General features: G+C 33.0%; 2 protein-coding genes across 4 annotated transcripts in view; one reads left to right on the top strand and one right to left on the bottom strand.

The window, feature by feature from the left end:
- The window catches only part of LOC100647024 (phospholipid-transporting ATPase ID), a 68955-nt gene extending 52903 nt beyond the window's left edge, over positions 1–16052 (bottom strand). The window contains exons 1-2 of one of the 2 annotated variants that reach the window (XM_048406747.1): positions 15904–16052; positions 8218–8344 (exon numbers count right to left, since the gene is read on the bottom strand). The gene's annotated coding sequence lies outside the window, so the exon portion shown is untranslated. The remainder of the gene's footprint in view (positions 1–8217; positions 8345–15903) is intronic. The other variant, XM_048406746.1, reaches the window with a different exon arrangement.
- A 183-nt stretch (positions 16053–16235) lies between these two features.
- Positions 16236–20948, top strand: LOC100646905 (3'-5' RNA helicase YTHDC2). Of its 2 annotated transcripts, none has more exons than XM_012309553.3 (8): positions 16236–16403; positions 16682–16896; positions 16978–17171; positions 17250–19335; positions 19405–19791; positions 19875–20125; positions 20199–20539; positions 20638–20948. In XM_012309553.3, exons 2-8 carry the CDS (start codon positions 16700–16702, stop codon positions 20647–20649), a joined length of 3468 nt encoding a protein of 1155 aa, XP_012164943.1. In that variant the 5' UTR covers positions 16236–16403; positions 16682–16699; the 3' UTR covers positions 20650–20948. The 2 variants fall into 2 exon arrangements, with proteins under 2 accessions (XP_012164943.1, XP_003396100.1); XM_003396052.4 differs by having other exon boundaries at positions 17244–19335.
- Positions 20949–21635: the final 687 nt, after the last annotated feature.

Raw genomic sequence — 21635 nt, 5'->3', positions numbered from 1 at the left:
TCAATGTTGTAACAAAGTTTCATTTTTCACCTGCAGCGTACGCGTAAATATTTAACAAAATGTAAATGCTCGAAAGGGCAGTCAATAAACTTTAATGGTCGTCAAAGTGCAAATGTAGAGAGCGTAGATATGTTCGATAACCGTATTATTATGGAATAAAAGCGACGACGAATTGCTTTATTAGAAACTCTATATCTACGGGTTGATAACAAATCAGCGATTTTTTTTTATTTATCGGGTTTCTTCCTTTCTACGAATACATTTGCCAGATAAGAAAGTTCTAATGAAATATCTTGTTAATATCAAAATGCGAAGCGACTTGGGTCTGCTTACCTTTATTCGCTTTGTCAGCATTCATTGAAACGATACAATGCAATCCAGGCATATTTTACATACATCGCAATAGTAATTCCTGTTCGAAATAAAAATCGAACAAACACGAATATTACGTTAAGTAGTGAAATAATACCCCAACACAGGGTGGAGCGGTAATCGTAGTAGAATCGGGCAGGGGATGATTCTACGTGAAAAAATACGTCGAAAATATAGAATCAAATTTTTTCCCTTCGTCGAGATTGAAAATTTGTCAAGTAGACTTTAACTTGGCTAAGTATAGATCAGATATGGTAACACAACCAGCAGGAGCTTATTATACATACGGAAATAAATAAAAAATATAAACTAATGTTTTTCTGTCGAAGGTCTCATTTGTAAAGAAATAACGTTTAAGCACATTAACAAACTGGTCCAGTGTGTACACGTGTACGTATGATACATCTTCAAATGTATTTTTCTCGAAAATAAAGTATCTTATAAAAAAATGTTATCCTACATGTTTAACTTAGTTTCAAACGTAATTTAAACTCCTGTTGATTATTTACTCTTGTTATTACTGATGATTGAAGAATGTTTGTATGTAGCAATATGTTTTCTATCTTGATGTAATTTAATTAAATAATCTTTGATGTAATAAAAATTATTGAGAATGAGATGAATTTCTACACGTTACTTAGTAAACTAACTCTTCTAATTTCTCAAAAAAAAATAAAATAAAATAAAAAAATAAAAAAATAAAAAAAATAAGTCGTTTGGTCCAATTTTATTTTTCATGGAAGTAAGAAATCTGTACAAAAATCTGTTCCCTTAAAATTTATTGCTTTAAGTAGATTAATTTATCAGTTAAATAGATGCACATTTGTATAAACTTTACCAAATGTTCAATAAAGATAGAGTAACGGAAACATGTACAATCAACCTTCTGCTGGCAGAAGGTTGCTGGTCGGACAACATGCCTACGTGAGTACTTACAGGAAGAATTTTATTTCTTATCTAGCAAGAAATCGGTGGATCGATCTTATGTAACGTCTTAGTGCTTTAAGGAGAGCTAATTGATAGCTAAACTTCAATCGGCTTCGGTTGAAGCATGATTTATATACCTGTCTATTATACTTTTTCCAATCACTGACTACTAATTTGTGTTTAATAAGATCTGTAATATAAATACGATTATTTCAGCTGTTTCTTTCTATAAATACAGTTGTTCAATGTCCACTGTTCACACGAATATAGTTTCGAGTAAATACACGAGCATTAAGAATTACATATTGAATTGGTGTGTATGAAATATTGTTTTGAAATGAGCATATTCAGCCTGTTTAGTAACTATTTAATAACTATTAGTAGTAATAACACAAGGAATGAATTTCCTTAATAACATCCGATAACACTAATATCCCATTTAACCCATCCATTTTCATATCTAGTGTTTCACTACTAGTACTGCTATATCATTACTGGACTGTAAATATTTATGCAATCTGATATTTTTCTGAATAGAATTAACTGCGGAAGTCGCAATAAAAAAGCGCGAAGTAAAAATTCCTGCAAGTATAGGAGATACAGTAACTTGAAATTTACGCTGCAGCGCTTACTTTTGCAAAAGGACTATATAAATATATATAAAAGGTCTTTAATTGTACTAAAATCTATACATTTGTACTAACAATATAAAACACAATCAGATGTATTTATGATATATATAGATCACACTTAAACATAAAGAACGAACAATTATTCACTTAAAATTATTTAGAATTCAATTTTACACGTATCTATCAGATCAACGACATCCGGATTAAACAAATCCATAAATATTATAGCTTCTACTTTGAAAATCTTACATACTATATGTTCAGGATTTTGGGTGACTTTTAGTTCATGACTTGGGCAGCACATCTGCCCTTTTTAAAAAAGTTCGAAGTTCCTCCTCCCAAGTTGTAAACTTTACGATGCGGATCTTATCAAGAGGCTAACTAACACCCTAAGCGATCGATGGGGCCGCTCTAAAGTAAACATCTAGTATCATTCAGCAACACCGGAGAAGAATGAAAGGAATAGATTCTCACCCCATAAAACCATTATGAGAAGGAAAATCCCAGGACGGAGAGCTAGTATATATAAGAGCCAGGCGAGGCTTCTTCAGGGATCTTAAACCAATTTTCAAACAATCTTCACTACACAATCATACTCTTCTTGTAATACAACAGTGCAAATAAATCAACTAAACATAACATTACTCTGCATCTTTAAATCTACCTGCACCTTGAGCGTTAATAAAGTCAGTTGCAACCTGACTGATCTATCTACCACCTAGTTAAGATTTCTCAACACCATATTCATTCCGCGTATTTCTGCGTTTTTAAATCTCCTACAACTGCACAAATATACGCAGTTTATTATATCCATTTTCAAGAGAAAAGTCTGTCTGCAAAAGTTGGAGACAGTAAATCATTCACATCTTGCATTTCGGTATCACAGCAGCCATACAGAATACCGAAGTGCATAAATAACAACCGGATGTATTCTCTCGAGTATACGTACGTTTACCTATATATGCAACTGTGAATCAAAGTCTCGATTATCGACGTCTTATCGCTACTCACGTACGATTCGAAACAACACACGTTTGATACACGAGTTACAATGATATAATCTAGCTCATGGCTTCTGATCGTTAGTACGCAAGCACCGAAAAGTAACGGGATAAGGTGAGGAAATAGTGTCGTAGAAACGACATAGCCGCGCGATTATGCAATGCTCTGTCTGTATTCGAGAGCAGCTATCTCATGTAAATCATAGCAAATATAGTTTATTAATCAATTAGTCGGGCGAATGATGTCAGTTGATTTTCTGTAAACAAACTATGATGAATGCGGAGCAGTATGCTGCGTTGCAAGTGTTAGAGAAAACTGATAAAAGAAAGAGGAAAAAACCAACATACGACAGAGAGAACCGATCATTACTAATAACTTTTGCATTGATCCTCATTATCATAAACAGTTTATCGATAGACGTGTTTTGTAATTTAATGGATTTGAATCTGTCGTTCCATAGAACGTGGCACGGTTAAACATCGTTGTTTTCCCTGTCGATTTTCACGGAGGCGTTGGTAGGTTAATGGAAAAGGAGGAAGTGAACCTGATCGATCCTCGCTAGGTATACATTTTCCTGGATCCGAAAGCGTAAAAATAACCCGAGAAGAATAATAGTATCGCGCCACTTCCTTGCAGGCCTGCGAGTGATGTAGATCAGCAAGTTTTACGTCAAACCGCAAACCCGTTCTTCCTTTTTCCCCTCTCCTTTCCTTTTTTAAAATCGTCATTTTATCTTGACCTTCTTCTGCTTATTTCTCTGTCGATTACGATTTTAAATGTTTCGTCAGGGCGTTAATGATACGACGATATTCCGTGGAAGTTATTTATACCAGCTCTGTGATTTTGGTGTTTAAAATTATGACATTTCAGGAGTAGTTCGAGTGTGATAATGTTCGAAAGGGCAGAAAGAGGCGTAGGAAGTTGATATTACAAGAGAAGGAAGTATTTTTATCTTCAAAGCATTAAACATGATTTAATAAGAGAGATACTTTATTCATTGTTGCTTTCTGTAATTTTCTTATACATAGCTATAACGTATCATGACTATCTATCTTCATCTTTATACTTATCTCTTCTATTCAAAAATTTTACAAATAAATCATAAGAAAAAAGAACATCAAATACCAAATGGCAAATATGCAAAATAACGGCAACGGAACAAATATCTGGAAAAAGCCGGGAATATTCGTGGAATTCAAGTAATTTTGAGTTTTTATTTCCTGGCCCCTCCGTTATTATTTTTAAACATTTTACAGAAAGGCGCGAAACGTGTCTGGTTTGCCGCCAACAGAGGGCAACAAGAGGGTCGGACGTTCAACCGATTTGACGAGATGCAACGAGAGAGGCGAGAATTAAACACTGTCAACTCGTTCCCTCGAATCAATTCTCGTTGCACTATCTCGAAGGTTTACAAATAGCGATACCTAACGTTTCACTTAGTTACAGAGCGCACACAATACGCGTAACCGAACAAACAACCGTATCAAATAAACTGATTTCATTTTACCAAAAACGTTTCTCGGAAACGTTTATTGTTTCGACCGTAAGAAGAAATTCAAATGGTAAATATATATTTGAGTTTCGCGAATTCTTCGTGAAGAATGGTTGTGAAGAAAAAAAACAAAACAAAAACAAATAGGAGAATGAAAAAGTGAAAAATATTTTCTTTATCAAGAATTATAATCTAACACTCGACAGGATTATCCTTACGTCATTTGTTATTATAAAACAATTTAATTATTTTCGTTATTTAATCACGACAGAAAATTTGTACTTTATGCAGTTAAATACTCCAAAGGTGTATTTAATCATACGGAAATACATCTAATTCAAACTATATTGATTACAACATATGACTCAACCATACCAGTCGATTAAGATTCAACAAATACTGCCGTGTTTAGGACATTTGACTCGACGTATAACACGTAGAGAATTCATTTCATAACATAGCTGAATATTAGTATTTAGATGTAACCCGAAGCATTGCGATCCCTATGCCAAACCGATTGATGATTCAACGCTTTGATAATGAATTATTTATAGATGAAAAAAAATTACATGGAAAATCGAACTCGTAACAAAGTTACATATGACAATCGTCGAATCATAGGATCACTGGTAATTTTCATATTTTTGTTTTACGAACGTCCTTGTAGGCGTTTATGCTCGTCCTATATGCCGTCCAAATAGACGTCACAATGTCTCGTTATACTATTCAACCTTGCTTTATGTCATGATTGCGTCGCACCTGTAAAGTTCCGATTCCAATGAACAGCGGACATTAAATGTTTCAACGGATCGGTATCTATCGGTACCCTATTAAAATTGCATAAACTTTAAACCATAAAACGTGCTTCTCTCTTCCTCCATTTCGTCCTATGATTCTCACGGCCGAGGAAATTACTCGCAAGCAATTCGATCGTGTCAAATGGAAATCATATTGTCAATTGCGTCTTGTTCCTGCTATTTCTCAAACGTTATCGTCGCGTACTACATCCAATCAAATCGTCGTATTTGCTCAAGAAGTGACTCTTGTTTTGCCCTTTGTACACTTGTTACGAAACGTTTTATTTAAAATTAAATATTCATTAGATCAGCAGATGAAATACGACCATTCAGTTGGCTCGCAATTAATCACATCACGCGCTTTGTCATTTTCCAGCTACATTTAGATAATTCGTGGGATTTTCTGTCGATAAAGAATTTCTTACGCTTGAGGAAAATATTGTATAATCGAGAAAGTTGTATCGTTTTTTTATAAAAGAAGAGAAAAACGGAAAAAATGTAGAAAAAGCATTCATCGGGATAATTTTAGTAAACAGTTTGGCAAACGATTATGGCAAATAAAATATTTTTCTATATTTTTGTACGCGGTTCTCTTCCATCATAAAAAGGAAACTACAAAACATTCTTGGTTACGTAGTATAAAAGAACCGTCGTCGATGATTTCACGATTTAATTTTATATCAAAGATTCCTTTTATTATAGGCGTCTTTTATTGAAATGAATACGAGATGAGAATATAAAAATTCGAAAGACGCGTTCGAAATCTCTTTTTGCCGAAAATAATGTTTAATTCGTTTAAACTATCAGTAAAAGATACAACTTCCATATGGTATCATAAAAATAAAAATCGCAACAAATTCATCAAGCACAGTTCGCGTTTGGTGTTTCTTGATACGGCTACGTAAAAGTATTGAAGAAAGCCATATATTTGACTTTAGTACTTGACTTCTATTTGAAGGTGATTAATGTAACATTTCCATCGCTAAAACTGTGTGCGTGTAGGTAATTGTTCTTAACAAGTTCAGCGGCATGTGAAGTATAAGATTCCTCGTAGGTTGAAAGTTATGGTTTATAGGTCAGATGGTTACATTGTAATACAGGCTTACAGGAAAGTATATCGATCGAATGGATTAGTTGTTCCTTCGATTGTTTGCAAGTTTCTTCGAGAAGATATTCAATTTTGGAAAAATACACCTTCGATAAAATTCTAATGAAGAAGAATCTCGTGTATCGATATCAAGTTTCTCATACTTAACTATACACAAAGAAGAATACGCCAAGTGTCTCACAATGAAATAGAGCCATTTAAATAACAAAGAGTAATTACTCTTTCACAGTGCATAATGGTAACCTGTCAAAAATTGAAATATGCTGGTTGCGTAATTGGCCATTACGTAACAAATCGGCATACAATGGGAAGCTGACCGCTTGATTTAATATGGAAACAACGATAATTATTAGGCTATGTAAAACATTTCAAGGTGAAAATATAAGTTAACATTTCATGCCAATATGTATCGGTGGCCGAATGAAAAATGTAGGGAGTTAACTGTGAGGGACATAACGTTTCTTCTTTGGTTGGCCTTTTGACGATGGTCAAGGCTAGTCGTCAGTTAATCATAAGAAACTGAATAAACCTACGCCAGTCAACGATGCCTTGTTAATACAATAATTGAAAAAGTTGTGCGGAAACTTTTACAGTGACTTCAAAAGGCAGTATTGTATAAATCACTATAAATTATCTCTGAATATTTATTAATAATATAACGAATGAATATCGATTTACTGAAAATGATTGCTAACGATATACAATTAAATATAATATACAATATACGTATCACTATATAACATATAATAATATATAATAACAATATGTCTAATAATGTCACGACGAACGAAAGATTTGTTGTCTTTAGTTTAATATTATTTATGTAAATATTTCAAATATTTTGTGAACAGATATTAATCGTATTGAATATAACGAGATATTACTGCGTTAAAATCAAAAATATTTATTTTTCCGTTCATTATGTGTTTAAGTACAGTGTATACTGTCAAAAAAATTAAACACCCGGCGAAAGAATGAATCGCGTGTAATCAGCCTGATTATATGTACAAATATGCGGATAAGCTACCAGTTTATCTGCATTCCAATTACCAATGACTTCACACTCGTTACATCGACGCTTTTAATCTATTTTCCTTCCTGCTCCCATCTTTTTCTGTTTCGTTCATTCGATAAGAGAGTTGAAAAATAGCCACAACCCGATTTCATTAGGCGGGGTCATGGTGTAGCACTTTCTCCTTCGATACAACTCCAACATTGCTTACTAATTACTTAAAATGTGCATTTACTCCTGAACTACTCGTATGGTTCACGAGATCCTAATTTTTGTCTATTTGCGCGTAGAAAATAAAAACACGACAATATCAACGAGAAATTCCCTTTAGTGATTGGTGGATAGATCACACGCATGATGTTTTCATATAACTATTGCTGAAAACTATTCTAACTAAAAGACGATCTCGATTAGAAAAGTCACTAGCAGTAAATAATTTTGCAACGCGAATAGCCGCGTAATCACAGCAATATCATTTTAAACCTGAATTACTGGTTCTCCACAGGAATTACATCGCGATTGATCAATTCCTCCGCAGTTTGCCGTAATTGTCAATCTTTAGCAAAGCTTAATAGCTCGTTAATCTTGTATAAATATTGGCGTGGAATTACTATCGATACGAAGTAAATACTATGGAATTTCTATATGAACATAAATTAAGCGGGAATGTTAACGAAATATATATCCCTGTGATAAGTTTCAAATATTATATTAATTTCCTGTTATTTAGTTATCAAACAAATATCGTTTTACGTATGTTCCGCGTTAAATAATCTCGTAGGTGAGTTGTTTTACCTCGAAATATTCCATCACGAGTACCTACATATGTATTACGCATATAAACTTTTAGAGAAAGTAATGACAAGTTGCCTTACCTCAATTTGCATATCTTCCTGCCACTGATTGTCTTTCATTCAATCCAGGCAAACTACATTCCGCGAACACATTCGTCACGTCCATCCAAAACTTTGGCTGGCCGTGCATTTTTCACTCTAATCTCACCTTAAATCGGAGAACATTGTACGAATTAAAAATTACGAAATTTAAGAAAAGAAAAGATACTTTTATCAAAATATCTATCGGGTTCTTATGTAAAATTTTGTAATATGAAAATAGAATTTCGCGTAAAAATTATTCGTTAACACGTAGTACCGAGAAACGACTGACTTCGACTGATCTTCCTTCATTTCAACGCGAAACGTTCGTGACAATACATAATTTACAGAATAATAAGAATTCCTTGAAAGAATACAAGTCACATTTGTTAGCAAAAAGTCAAGTCTTCCGATATCTTGGTAACAAGTATTCATAGTTTAAACGTTCGCTAAAAACCTTTGTTCATTCATGAAACTAGTATACACTGGGTCACGAAAGTATTTCAACATTTACCATAGAAAGCTTCTACGTCCATACTGTGTATGTTATAGAAAACATTTTGGAATTTCACTAGCACTGCGATGATACACGAATGTCACGATCATATTCGTCAAACATGAAACCAGCCTAAAAATGTATAGAGAAATTACGAGATGTTCATTGCAAACATATATTTAGCAAAAAATTAGTATACAACTTGAATTACTGCATTAGATACGTGGTAAGACTCAAATATATTAGGTCATCCCATAAGTTCGTGCCGACCTTTGTGTATACATTTCATATTTTAAAGAAAAACAAGAGAACTTTTATCGAGACGGAGTAATGAAAAATGGGAAGAATTTGTACAACGAGAGGGGGATTACATTTTTTCATGAAATTGAAAGGTATGTAAACAATCTTAACATATATAACCACTCGAAAAACGGCACGAACTTATGGAATGACTTAATAGTTACGTAGAATATTATTGTAGTATCGTGGAAAGACCATTGAGAAAATTCCGATGAACTACAGGCAGAAAAGAATGAAAATGCTGACGATTCAGGAAGGATGGGAAATCTCGATGAACCATATGCCCGTGGCTCTTTAGGACAATAAGATGCATAAAAGGACGTTTTGGTCAGTTAAGACTAAGTTGCAACTATTTACAGTTACAAGTAAGCAGCAGGTTAATCGTTACTCATAAATTATCGAGTTGCTGCGAGTTGGAGTTGGTTATAAGTTGTAAGTTGTGTAGTTGTACAAATTCAGTTGATTCGGTTGTATCACATTACTACATCGAGAAATAGCTCTAATTAAACAGTCGTAGTTCTGTTTCAATCACTGTAAATAAATAATCTATCTAAATAAAGATCACTATAATTCTGATCTCTATATTATATCGCATATATATTATATATTATATAGGATGTTTAGGTTTACATAATAATATGATGGATAATTAACTATCTAGGTATTTCCGTGATCTACGTTAATCTCGTTTCATAAGAAAATAATAGACGCGCGACATTTTTTGTTTTGTATTATTTTATTGAATCATGTATGATCCATTTTGTTCTGATAAAACAAAATGATAATTACGTACAATCCATTTTGTTCCAATAGAACAGAATGATAATTCAATAAAATAGTATAAAAGAAAAAATGTTGTGCATCTATTATCTGCTTATAAAACGAAAGAAACTTTTAGGAGAAATTAATACAATTTCATCAATATTCTCTACCTTTTGCTTTGTGGAGTTCATCGATTTGACAAATAAGCAAATTAATAATAATAACGAAACTTTTATTTGTAGAGGTATATTGTAAAAAGTATCGTTCCAATTAATCTTGTATCAAAACGTATAATTGCACCGAATATCCTGTAATTTAATCCAAACCTAGTCTAGTCTCTAGAATCTCATAAAAATGGTAAATTTCAAAATGTCTCGTATAGCACACATAATATATTCATAAAAGGCGTCTATAAGTGTTGGAATACTTTCATGTGTCTGTATATATAGAACGACGGAATCGTTCCAGAACAAGTAACCAAACTATGACATAATGATAGGATTGTATGCAAAATTCATAGTCAATGAGCGCACAGTAAGATAGATAAAAGATAGACAAACTCGAACACCGTTGAAACTCGAAGATGAGTCGACTTCGTCGCTAGAAATTGCCGACAGACCGCATAAATCGACTGTGAAGAGTCCATCGGTATGTTCTGTGAATAAGTCACGTGTATGTCTCCATTATTTACAAGCTTCGCGTAGGAGGATCGATGTGTGTGACCTGAGGTTACCATACGATCGTTAACGCAACGTACTATCATTACCGTAGGATCGAGATCCGGTAAAAAGTGAGCCAATAATTACTGCATGTATAAAACGTTGAAATACAATGTAATCCTTTCCTTTTTTGCTTTTTTTCTTTATCGTATATTAGCCTCTTTGATTTGTATCGTAAATTATTCAAAGGAAAGATATTATTAATTACTTAAACATAATTATTATTTCAGAACGTATAATATATCGTTTCGTCGATCCTCACCAACGATAGTTTACTGACTAATAACATTTACGAATCGACAAGCGACAAGTTTTAAGCTATCGAGTAAAAAAGATTATAAGGATACTTGCAGACATAAACTCGAATACGCAGCTATTAATGCACGAATTATACATAAAGTCAAACATAAATTATAGTGAAAATTTTCTAACGAAATGTTTGCTTACTCCATATTTCGATAATATTTTATCACACGCTTACTATCCAGTCGCGTAAAAATATTTTATACGTGTGCACATATCTGTAGATCTCGTGCTATTGCACGGATGAATTACATATTACATCGACTTTATTATTATTTCAGAGACCAGAAATTATTATTAGTTCAAGGTATATCAAAAGTATTTTTATCGATTTAAAAAAGCCGGACACAAATCCATCAGAATTTAAGAAATCATATACTGTTTTAAAACGAGCGATCACAATGATCAAAGATTCTTGATATCGGCTGTTAATAACAATAGACGAACATCGTGAGATTAAATTGGCGGATAATTTAGGAAAAATACCAAGGTAATAGCTGTAGATACTATAAAGTATCTAGAAACATGAAGAAATTTACATAACGCGACAACGTATGTAGGTTCAAACAAGTGAAAACGCATGTGACGTTTCTGAATCCAAGGTCGAGCGACGCGAACTTTATAGGAGAAAGGATCAACTCGTGAGTTCTTCAAGCGAACGAGAATGGCTGAATTCCATACAGAATCGTCGTTTTCCTAAATTACGAATGTCCGCTATCAATTCTTCGCTGACATCGTCCACTCGTATCTGAATATAACATTTTAAGTATTCCGTAACATTAATTATCAATGATTAAAGAAACTTCGTAGTCGTACCTTTAACAACAACATACCTATACTTTAAATAACAAGCGGTAACATTGGAAAAACAATGAGGAACGAAATGCATCGAGAAAATTACGTAACCCTCGCGCTTCGCATAGAAATCTCACGCTGGCACTCCAAATGTTTATTTCTGTTAAAGAAGAGAAGTTTTAAACATTTGACTTTACAAATAATTATATATATAACGTAGCAGAGATATTGATAACCATCAGGGAATGTTTACGAAAGCTTATGGTTAACACGTTGCTCGTCACGTCACCCACATCTATGTGACGGGTATACTTCCATGGGGGGTCGTCACCCAAGTACAGGTGACGCTCTTCTTGTTCGAGTTAATTAAATATAGGATATTATATATAGGATATACAACATGAAAATATTATAAACACGTTATACCATACTTTTTATTAATTTATATTCTGAATAAAATATTACATTATGTTATATCGCATGGTATTTGTTAAAACATTCCAAACACATTTGGGGTGATTTTGGGCACTTCGAACAATAGTTGTAGACTTCGTCATCACTACTCTCCTCACTTTCAAATATATTTTCACGCTGTTTACTGAACATTTTGGCGATGAAAAAATCACTGATGTAGATCTCACAAGTATGCTCTAGCTGGAAAGCTTATCGCTTTCTCCATTTCAGAACTAAATAATCTTTTCTTTATAATGAATCGAAGGTGATAAACAGTGGATTCCCGCTTGTCGCTCTATTTACGTCCTACGTACCGGCGGTTGGATTTGGGCCCCATAGGAAACTTAGCCGAATCACCCTGGACGACCAATGTGTTAAAGGCTATAGAAGAGCAAAAACGTTACCTATGGAAAATGGTTTTACTTATAGAAGGTGAAAGATTCTTATAGTCAGAAGCCCTTGTATTAGCAATGTAATAACAAATCTCCAATAAAAGAACAAGACTAAACTTTGTGGTCGAGAGAATTAAGAATGCGTTCTCTTAATCGAATAATCTGATTAAATTTCTGTCTTTCGTAGATGGTAGATCAGGGCGGTGTGATTTTCAGGTGTAGGCGAAAGCTTGAGAATTCACGAAAGCTTCGGATTCGAGTGCAACGATAAACGTCTAGACTCTAGATTTGCGCATTTGCATCCCGATGCTATGAGAATGTTAAATAAAATTAAGCATATTCGATGAGAAGAATTTCGACGTGATCTGTGTTCCATTGTACAGTACGACGAACGATCACTTGTAAATTCAAAATAGTTTTGTATTACCAACGGAGTTCGTGTACGGTATTAGTGCACCGTTCATGAATTATTAAATGATTCTGACTTAAGTGAACATTACTCTCTTTACCATGTTCTTCGTTTAATACTAATAATCAGATTGCGGATTACGATATCTAAAACGTTCCAAATAAATTCCAAGTATGAAGCTATCATCAAACATTTCATTTACCGATTTGAAAGGGCACATATAAAAATTAACTTCTAATTAAGCAAGCCTAAGTGAAGGAGCAAGGTTAATTAAGTCTTTGAAACGGCTAATTTCGTGGCAATTAGACGGGAGGAGGGAGGGGAGCGGACAAAAATACAGACAGACTTTCCGTCGAATTATCCGTTGATCGAGATACAATTCAAATTAGTTCCTATTCGATTACAAATAGGATCGATTAGACAAAGAAAGAAATCTATATACATATTCATCATTCCCTTCTTTATCGATCAGCGGACTATTAAATTGCAATGAGATACGACCACCATAGACGATGCGTCACGAAACGTCGCGCATAACTACATAATGATTTTATTTTGATTTGCAAGTGTCTTAAGGCCCTAGTGAATGGGCGTTTAGGTGGCAAATTAGGCGTATACTCGCACGTGTGGCCCAATTAGATCGCCCGTTCGCGTATTTATCAGTTTGTTTGATCTGACGTTTATTTAACGGACCACGGTTGTTGGACGGCGGAGCACTTTGCCGCGCCACCTTTTCAGGCCCCAATCAGTGGGAATCTTTAGCGTTTGCCCAGGCATTAACTAGTAGACAAGCGCAACGAGCAGATGCGATGTTAACTTACGTAATTCCTGAATGAACGACAACGAATGTGGCGTTTCAGTCCCAAGCGACGAACGACGCGGGACTTTCCCTAAAAAAATTCGAACGTCAACTATATCTCTCTCTTCTCTTTTCTTGTACCGTTTACATTGTTTTCCTTTCTTCTTATACTTCGCTTCTCGGTATCCTCTTTCTCTTTCTTTCTCTTTCTTTCTCGCCCCGTGCCAATTCTTGCCTCTGGCAATTTTTGAATGAATTAAACATCCGTCTCGCCGAGAAAAACAATGTACCAAGTCACGGACTTTCAGCAACGTCCGAAATAAGAACACTGACGCAATGGGATAGATTTCGGTTCTCGCGAAACCAACAAAGAAGGTAAACGGCTGGTAACCGAAATTAACGCCAGAACTGTCACGAAAGGTGTCAAAGAGAAAAATAAGCTCGCGTCAATTTATTTTAAAAAAAGGAAAGGAAGAATCATTCAAATCTCTATGGAAAAGAACATTTGCTGCGAAAAAACTACGTATCGGTTCGTCATTTTGGCTCTGGTAGCTCTGATATTAAATTGACCATGGTTTCGATGCGTTTCGCGTTGATCGCGCTATTTCGATGTATATAGATCTTGAATCGTAAACATTCGTGTAACATGTGCATGATGAACGTAATCTGTAGGAATACAAATCTATTTTGCAATGCTTTATACAATTTCCTTCCATTTATGATCGTTAAGTAATTGCATAAATTTCAATTACACGTGTAATTTTGTACATTATAAAAGTTATGAGACGTAGCGATTGCATCGAGCATAAATAAATTGATACTTGATATTACATGAATCTGATAATCTTATGATTATCGTTTTTATTTGTTCGTAATGCACGTGATGTCGACATTCGCGTTAATATCTTACACGGTTTATTCAGCGTGTTTTGCAACGAACCTTAAATTTGGGTCTTGATCATGGCTACATGCTGTACGCATGCGCGTACAGAATATTTACACTTAATTTGATATATTCTTTATTATTTATGTAAATGTGTTATTGTATTACTGTACTTTTAAATACATTTTCATATTCTGATTTCATAATTAATATACATACTCGATGACATATCAATGATAATTCATTCGAGATCTAGACTACATAAATTTTTATAGACGTTAGTTCGATATTAAATATTTAAGTAAACGTATATTTAAGATTCAGATAATAATATTCTCGTAATAAAAACATGTGCTATCTCCTACATAATCGCATTTTAAATAAGTAAGCCATTAAATATACGCGTCAGAAGAATTATATTTACAATCCAATGTAATTTCAAATCATATTTAAGTTTCATTTTGAATTAATTTAAATTTCATATTGAAGATATTAAATACTGAAAAATTCATATCCTCTCAGTGTATCCTAAAAAATATATCGTTTCATCATTAACGAGTAATAACTGCATTCAAAGTATCTATTCAGAATACATATTATTATATATAACGAAACATTTTAAAATAATTGTATATCAATATGAAATATGGTACAAGTTCAATTACTCGTTTAACATTTAGAGATTCACTACGATTAAATACTTCGAGAAGTAATTATTTTTCTATTACATATATATATATATATATATACTTTTTAAATATATAATTTGTCAAATGTGCAAAAAGATAACAAGATGTGTGTAAAATGATTAGATCTGAGTTGTTTAAGTCTGCTGGTGAGTACTAAAATGGGAGGTCATCGGCAGATTCTCAGCAAAAAACCTGTTGCTTCGCTTACGTTGTCAGGAAGTTTAATCGTTATCGCAAACCTTATAGGAAAAGTGCCAATAGAAAACTGGAACTTTGGCCAAGTTTACAGATAACGTAACAGATCCACAATAGGTTGGCCTGTTTAATACGAGAGCCATACGAAGGTGAAAGAAAAGTTCGATGATATCGTTTTGCATCGCAGGATTTAAAATCTCAACCGTCATTCTTATCCGTGTTGAAATTTTTTAAAATGTATAATTTATCTGTCGTTGAAGTATTTTCAACATCTAAAAGTATATACGATACACAAACACGTGTATAAATTCTTTAGAAGTGAGTCGAAAATCTTTGTAAGATTTCACCGATATCTTTAAACACAGACAGTAATTGACGGAAAGGCACACTTGTGATCGTCAATCATCAGGTACCAAAACCTTTCGTCGTAAATCTTAATCATTCGACTTCTCTATGTAAGAGTATATGTTCGTTATAAAATATGTACTTACCGAAAACAACTAATCCTTGATAAAGCACAATAAACACTCGGAAAATATGATAGAGACGACATAACCCGCGCACCAAACTAAACCGGCCATATTGTTTACTGGAACAGCATTTAACCGTGTGCCTGCTTTCACTGTTTGCGGATCTCTCGTGAAAAACGATCAAAACGCGCTCTGTTGTTGAACTAAGTTAACTTTGTTGATATTTCGTTCAGATTGGTAACATAGAAACATGACCCGACCGTGAATCTAGTAGAATACGGTTTATATCGATACAAACTGTTCTAAATAATTTTCTAGGCTCGTGTAGAGGGAGTTCATAATTGAAAAGGACGTAAATATTATTCGCTGTCATTACTTACTTAAGGTCATTACTTAAGTATGATGTACTTTTATGAAACATAACTTTTACAAATTGTTGTAGTATTTATTAGTATTAGTTTATCAAGTACATATTGGATTTAAATACAATTTATGTACATTAACGGAATTATCGAAATTATGTGAGTTTATATAAAAAGTTCATGAAATTATACACATCTAACTTCGTTATATGCAATTATATACATCAATTTTATAATTATTTTATTTTATTTATATTTTTGTCTGCTTTTATCAAGGTCGTTATCATATGACTGATATCATACTGTTTACTCTTTCAAAATTTTATGGAATTAACTACATTTTAAAATAAAACAAAATTTGATTCTGCTCAATATATTTTAAGAGGAGATTGAAAAAGATTTGATTTAAAATATTTATTGGTTATTTTATATTTCAGATATATTTATTAGATATAATGCCACGCAGAAACCGCAGTAAGAAAGCCCCTCTTATTGGGGAGGATACTAGAATTGCAGTAAATTTAACGCTTAAAAAATTATTGGAAACTCATGATCAAAAAGAATTAGAATTTCCATCTTCGTATACTGCGGAAGAAAGAGCCTATATTCATAAATTAGCACATGAACTTGGATTAAAATCTAAAAGTAGAGGGTGAGTTAAAAATAATTCAAATATTTCAATTTCAATGTAATAGGTAATGAATATAAATAAATATAAATTTTCCTTTAACAGTAAAGGTACAAATCGCTTTTTAACTGTGTACAAAAGAGAAGGATCAACAATAGTTCAAGCTGATGCTGTAATAAAATTACAAAAAGCATCAAGACAAAGTATATATAATTTATTACAGGCTTTTCCACTAAACCATAAAGAATGTCAGGATTTGTTACCACCGATTGAACGAGAACGGCCTCCTAATACAGATGGTACTCTGATATATATATCCAAAGTATATGTAATTATATCATGAAATTGAGCTTGTAATCTATAACTTTTAGTTTCAGTAAATACAAATACAAAAGCAATGGGTCGATTAAATAACAGTGTGCCTCAAATACCACAATTGAAAACTAATTTTGATGTATTAAATTATCGTAAAGCACTCCCAATATTTAGCTTTCGGGAAGATATCCTTGATGCATTAAATACAAATCAGGTAGTCATAATAGGAGGGGAAACAGGTAGTGGTAAAACTACCCAAGTTCCTCAATTTATTCTAGAACATTGCCAACAAAGGCAACAACCTTGTAGAATTATTTGCACTCAACCAAGGAGATTGTCAGCTGTTTCAGTGGCTGAAAGAGTAGCATTTGAAAGAGATGAAAAAATTGGTCAAACGTTCGGTTATCAAATAAGGCTTGAAAGTAGAGTTGCCCCAAAAACTCTTTTAACATACTGTACAAATGGTGTTCTCCTTAGAACTCTTATGGCAGGAGATTCTGCTTTAAGTACTGTCACACATGTTATCATGGATGAAGTTCACGAACGCGATAGGTTTTGCGATTTTCTTTTAATAGCATTAAAAGATGCAATACAAAAGCATAAATCTCTTAAACTTGTGCTTATGAGCGCCACATTGGATGTTAACATTTTTGTTAAATATTTTAACAAATGTGCAGTTGTAAATGTCTTGGGAAGATCATATGATGTTGATACGTATTTTCTAGAAGATGTTCTAAAAATGACGGGTTATATGACGAAAGAAATGCTTTCAGAGAGAAAAGAGTTTATGAATAAAAAAGATCAACATAAAATGTTAGAAACTTGGACTCAATATAAACCTCAACAATCAGGATCAAATACTATGAATGAAAGATGTATATTGCCTGCTCCAATTTTAGCACAACAGAATGAGCCAGTTCCTGAAAAAATAAAATTAGAACCGTGGCTAGCCGAAGAAATGGATAAAAGTATTTCTGAAGCATGGTTATGCGGAGGCGAAGATAAATTTGCACAACTTTTATATTTCATACTTTCCGAAAATGTTTCGGTAGATTATCAACATTCCGCGACATTCGTAACTCCGCTTATGATTGCCGCAGGAAAAGGATGTATAAATACCACAGAACAGCTTTTAAATTTAGGTGCAAATTTAAACCTACGAGCAGCCAATGAATGGACTGCATTAGATTGGGCAAAGAATATGAATCAAGCTGAATGTGCCGAGTTAATAGAAGCATATATGAAAACTTATGATTGTACACTACAGGATGAAACAAAAGTACATGTTAAAGATGTTTCACTTTCGGAAGAAGATAAATTTTTATTAGATGTATATCAACATACATTTAATGATGATAAAATCAATTATGATCTCCTCTTACAATTAATTTTGCACATCCACTTAAAGATGCCTCCTGGTTCTCTTTTAATATTTTTACCAGGATATGATGATATCGTAACTATGAGAGAAAAGATAAATAATGAAGAAAAGGAAATGAATAAGGGTTTACGCTATAATTTGTATGTACTTCATTCAAATATGCAAACATGTGATCAAAAAAAAGTATTTAAGCCAAGTCCCGCGGGATCTCGGAAAATTATTCTTTCAACAAATATCGCTGAAACAAGTATCACAATTGATGATGTCGTATATGTTATTGATTCAGGAAAAGTTAAAGAAAAATCGTTCGATGCATTATCGGGAGTGTGTACACTTAAATCCAATTGGATTTCCCAAGCTTGTGCAAAACAACGTAAAGGTAGAGCAGGGAGATGTAGAAAAGGGATTTGTTATAGGCTATTTTCTTCGGTTCGATATAGTAACATGGAGCCTTATCAAACTCCAGAAATCTTAAGATCACCACTACAAGAACTGTGTTTGTACACAAAACATTTAGCTCCAGGAAATACACCTATCGCAGAATTTTTAGATCGAGCATTGGAACCACCCTCTAATGTAATAACAAGAAATGCAGTTCAATTATTGAAGACTATCGACGCATTAGATCCGTGGGAAGATCTCACTGAATTAGGAAGTCATTTGCTTGATTTACCAGTTGAACCAAGACTTGGAAAAATGTTATTGTATGCTGTGGTTTTAAAATGCTTAGATCCTGTCTTGACTATTGTATGTAGTTTAGCATATAAGTAAGTAAGGATTTAGACTTTTAAGTATATGTTAAATAACTCAATATTATTTTGAAAAACGATTTTCAGAGATCCCTTCGTATTACCCCTGCAACCATCACAAAAGAGAGCTGCAACTGCGGCTCGTAAGAGATTTGCGACTAATACATATTCCGATCATATGGCAGTTTTACGTGCTTTCCAAGGGTGGCAGAATGCACGTGCAAGTGGCAAAGAACGCACATTTTGCGAACAAAATTTTATTTCGGCTGCTGTAATGGAGATGATAGTTGGAATGCGTACACAACTGCTTGGTCAGCTTCGTGCATCTGGATTTGTTAGAGCAAGAGGGCCAGGAGACATTAGAGACTTGAATTCTAATTCTGAAAATTGGGCCGTAGTGAAAGCAGCTCTGACTGCTGGTTTATATCCGAACCTAATAAGGCTAGACAGAGAGCATTTGCAACTAAGAACACAGTACGTTGCTTCTTTAATTTTTTCAGTATTATATTTTTATATAATATAGTATTTATTTACATTTTTGATTGTTAATTTTGTAGGAAAGAAGTGAAAGTATTTTTTCATCCATCATCAACTTTAAGAGATTGTCCAAAATCACCAAGGATGACATCCACTCAAACATATGCAGCTAATGTAGAAGCTTTGCCCTGTGATTGGTTACTTTATGAAGAAATGAGTCGTACAGGACGATTTTGTCATGTTAAAATGGTTACTTTGATCAATCCATTGACAGTAGCTTTGTTCTGTGGACCATCAAGATTGTCCGTAGACGTAATTTATGAAGCTGAGTGTATGTGGTATCTGACTATTTAATATAGTACATTTTATTAATATATTTTAATGTCATGATTTTTTATTTATAGCTGTACCAGAGAGTGAATCAGATTCTGAAGTTGATGAAAGTAATGAAGGAACGATTTTTAAACTCGACGATTGGGTAGTATTTAAACTCGATCCAGAAACTGCTAGATTCTTTTTACATTTAAGACAAAAATGGAATGCGTTGTTCTTGAGACGTATGAAAACGCCGAATAAAGCAATGTCGCAACTTGACGAAAAGGTAGTGAGCACTTTAGTAAGTGTAATTACAAATGAAGAACAGACATGTGGATTACAACAACCATCTGGTATTGGTCAAAGACCACGCCCTTTAATTGTTGATTATTATCCTGCCAATGTTAGGAGAACAGATGACTTTGTAGAGGTAATTTCTTAAATTTTCTGATATTAAATGAACACTAATATTTAGCTTTTTGTATTTATAGTTATATTTTGATTTAAAATTTATTTCCCTTTTTTTAGAGGAATTTTTAAAATTGGGCAGAAGAAAAATATTTTATTAAGTGTAATGTATAAGAGATATTTTATTCTCTTGATTCCTATGTGTAACTTAATATGCAATGACATAATGGCATTCCTAATTTGCATATTTTAATGAGAATTGAATAGGTTGCTTCTGAAATAGAATAGGATAAAAAAAAACGAATTGTGGGTGATTACCTATAAGGATAATCATAGTTTCATTAAAATGTTTAGTTAATAATGACAAAGTTGACAAATTTTGTTTTTTGTTCGAAAGTCTAAAAATAATAAATATATTTTATTTAATCATATTATATATTTTTTATATATATATGTGTGTGTGTATGTTGAAATTATTTATTAATTGCATATTTCTGGTCATTTAAATTCGATGTCGTCAAACACAAATTTGATGGTGAATAGGTAATATTTTTTCTTGTAAAATGCATAAAAGATTTTGATTATACAAGTTGTTATAAAGCGTTACTGAAAAATGTCAAGTAATACAGGTAACTAAACATATAATTTTATGAAATGGCTTTACATTTCCAGTTTATTACCTAAATAGTATTAAATGAATAACATGTAGGAATTGAAATGTAAATCTTTGTAACGCTTGATATACTGTATAGATATTAATTTAAGAGTAATTTATTTACATTTTATATTGTGCATAAAGTACTTAATGCTATTTAGATACTTAATGCTTAGTACTTAATGCTATATAGATTTGCTATACAGAACAATAACACTTAAGAGAAACACTAATTTGAAGGTAAACGGATGATATAAATTTAATGAAATAGGAAATGAAACATAATGTAATACTTTAATTATTTGACACAAATATTTTATAAGCACTTTTATTTGAAATTCACTGCTTGGAAGTGTTTATTATCAAGTACAAAGTTTATTTATATTTAGATATTTTGGAAATCATAAATTACAGCAATACTGTTTGTTTTGTATACAGCTAATTTGTCGAGCTAAAACATTAG

This window comes from Bombus terrestris, chromosome 6, assembly GCF_910591885.1.
Source record: "Bombus terrestris chromosome 6, iyBomTerr1.2, whole genome shotgun sequence".
NCBI classification, from domain to species: Eukaryota; Metazoa; Arthropoda; class Insecta; order Hymenoptera; family Apidae; genus Bombus; species Bombus terrestris.
This window is presented reverse-complemented; position numbering and strand designations above follow the sequence as displayed.

Coding starts and splice junctions, on each gene's coding strand:
- LOC100646905 (XM_003396052.4), top strand. CDS start 16,700: ATGCCACGCAGAAACCGCAGTAAGAAAGCCCCTCTTATTGGGGAGGAT. Junction 16,897..16,977: donor TTAAAATCTAAAAGTAGAGG/GTGAGTTAAAAA, acceptor TTCCTTTAACAG/TAAAGGTACAAATCGCTTTT. Junction 19,336..19,404: donor GTATGTAGTTTAGCATATAA/GTAAGTAAGGAT, acceptor AACGATTTTCAG/AGATCCCTTCGTATTACCCC.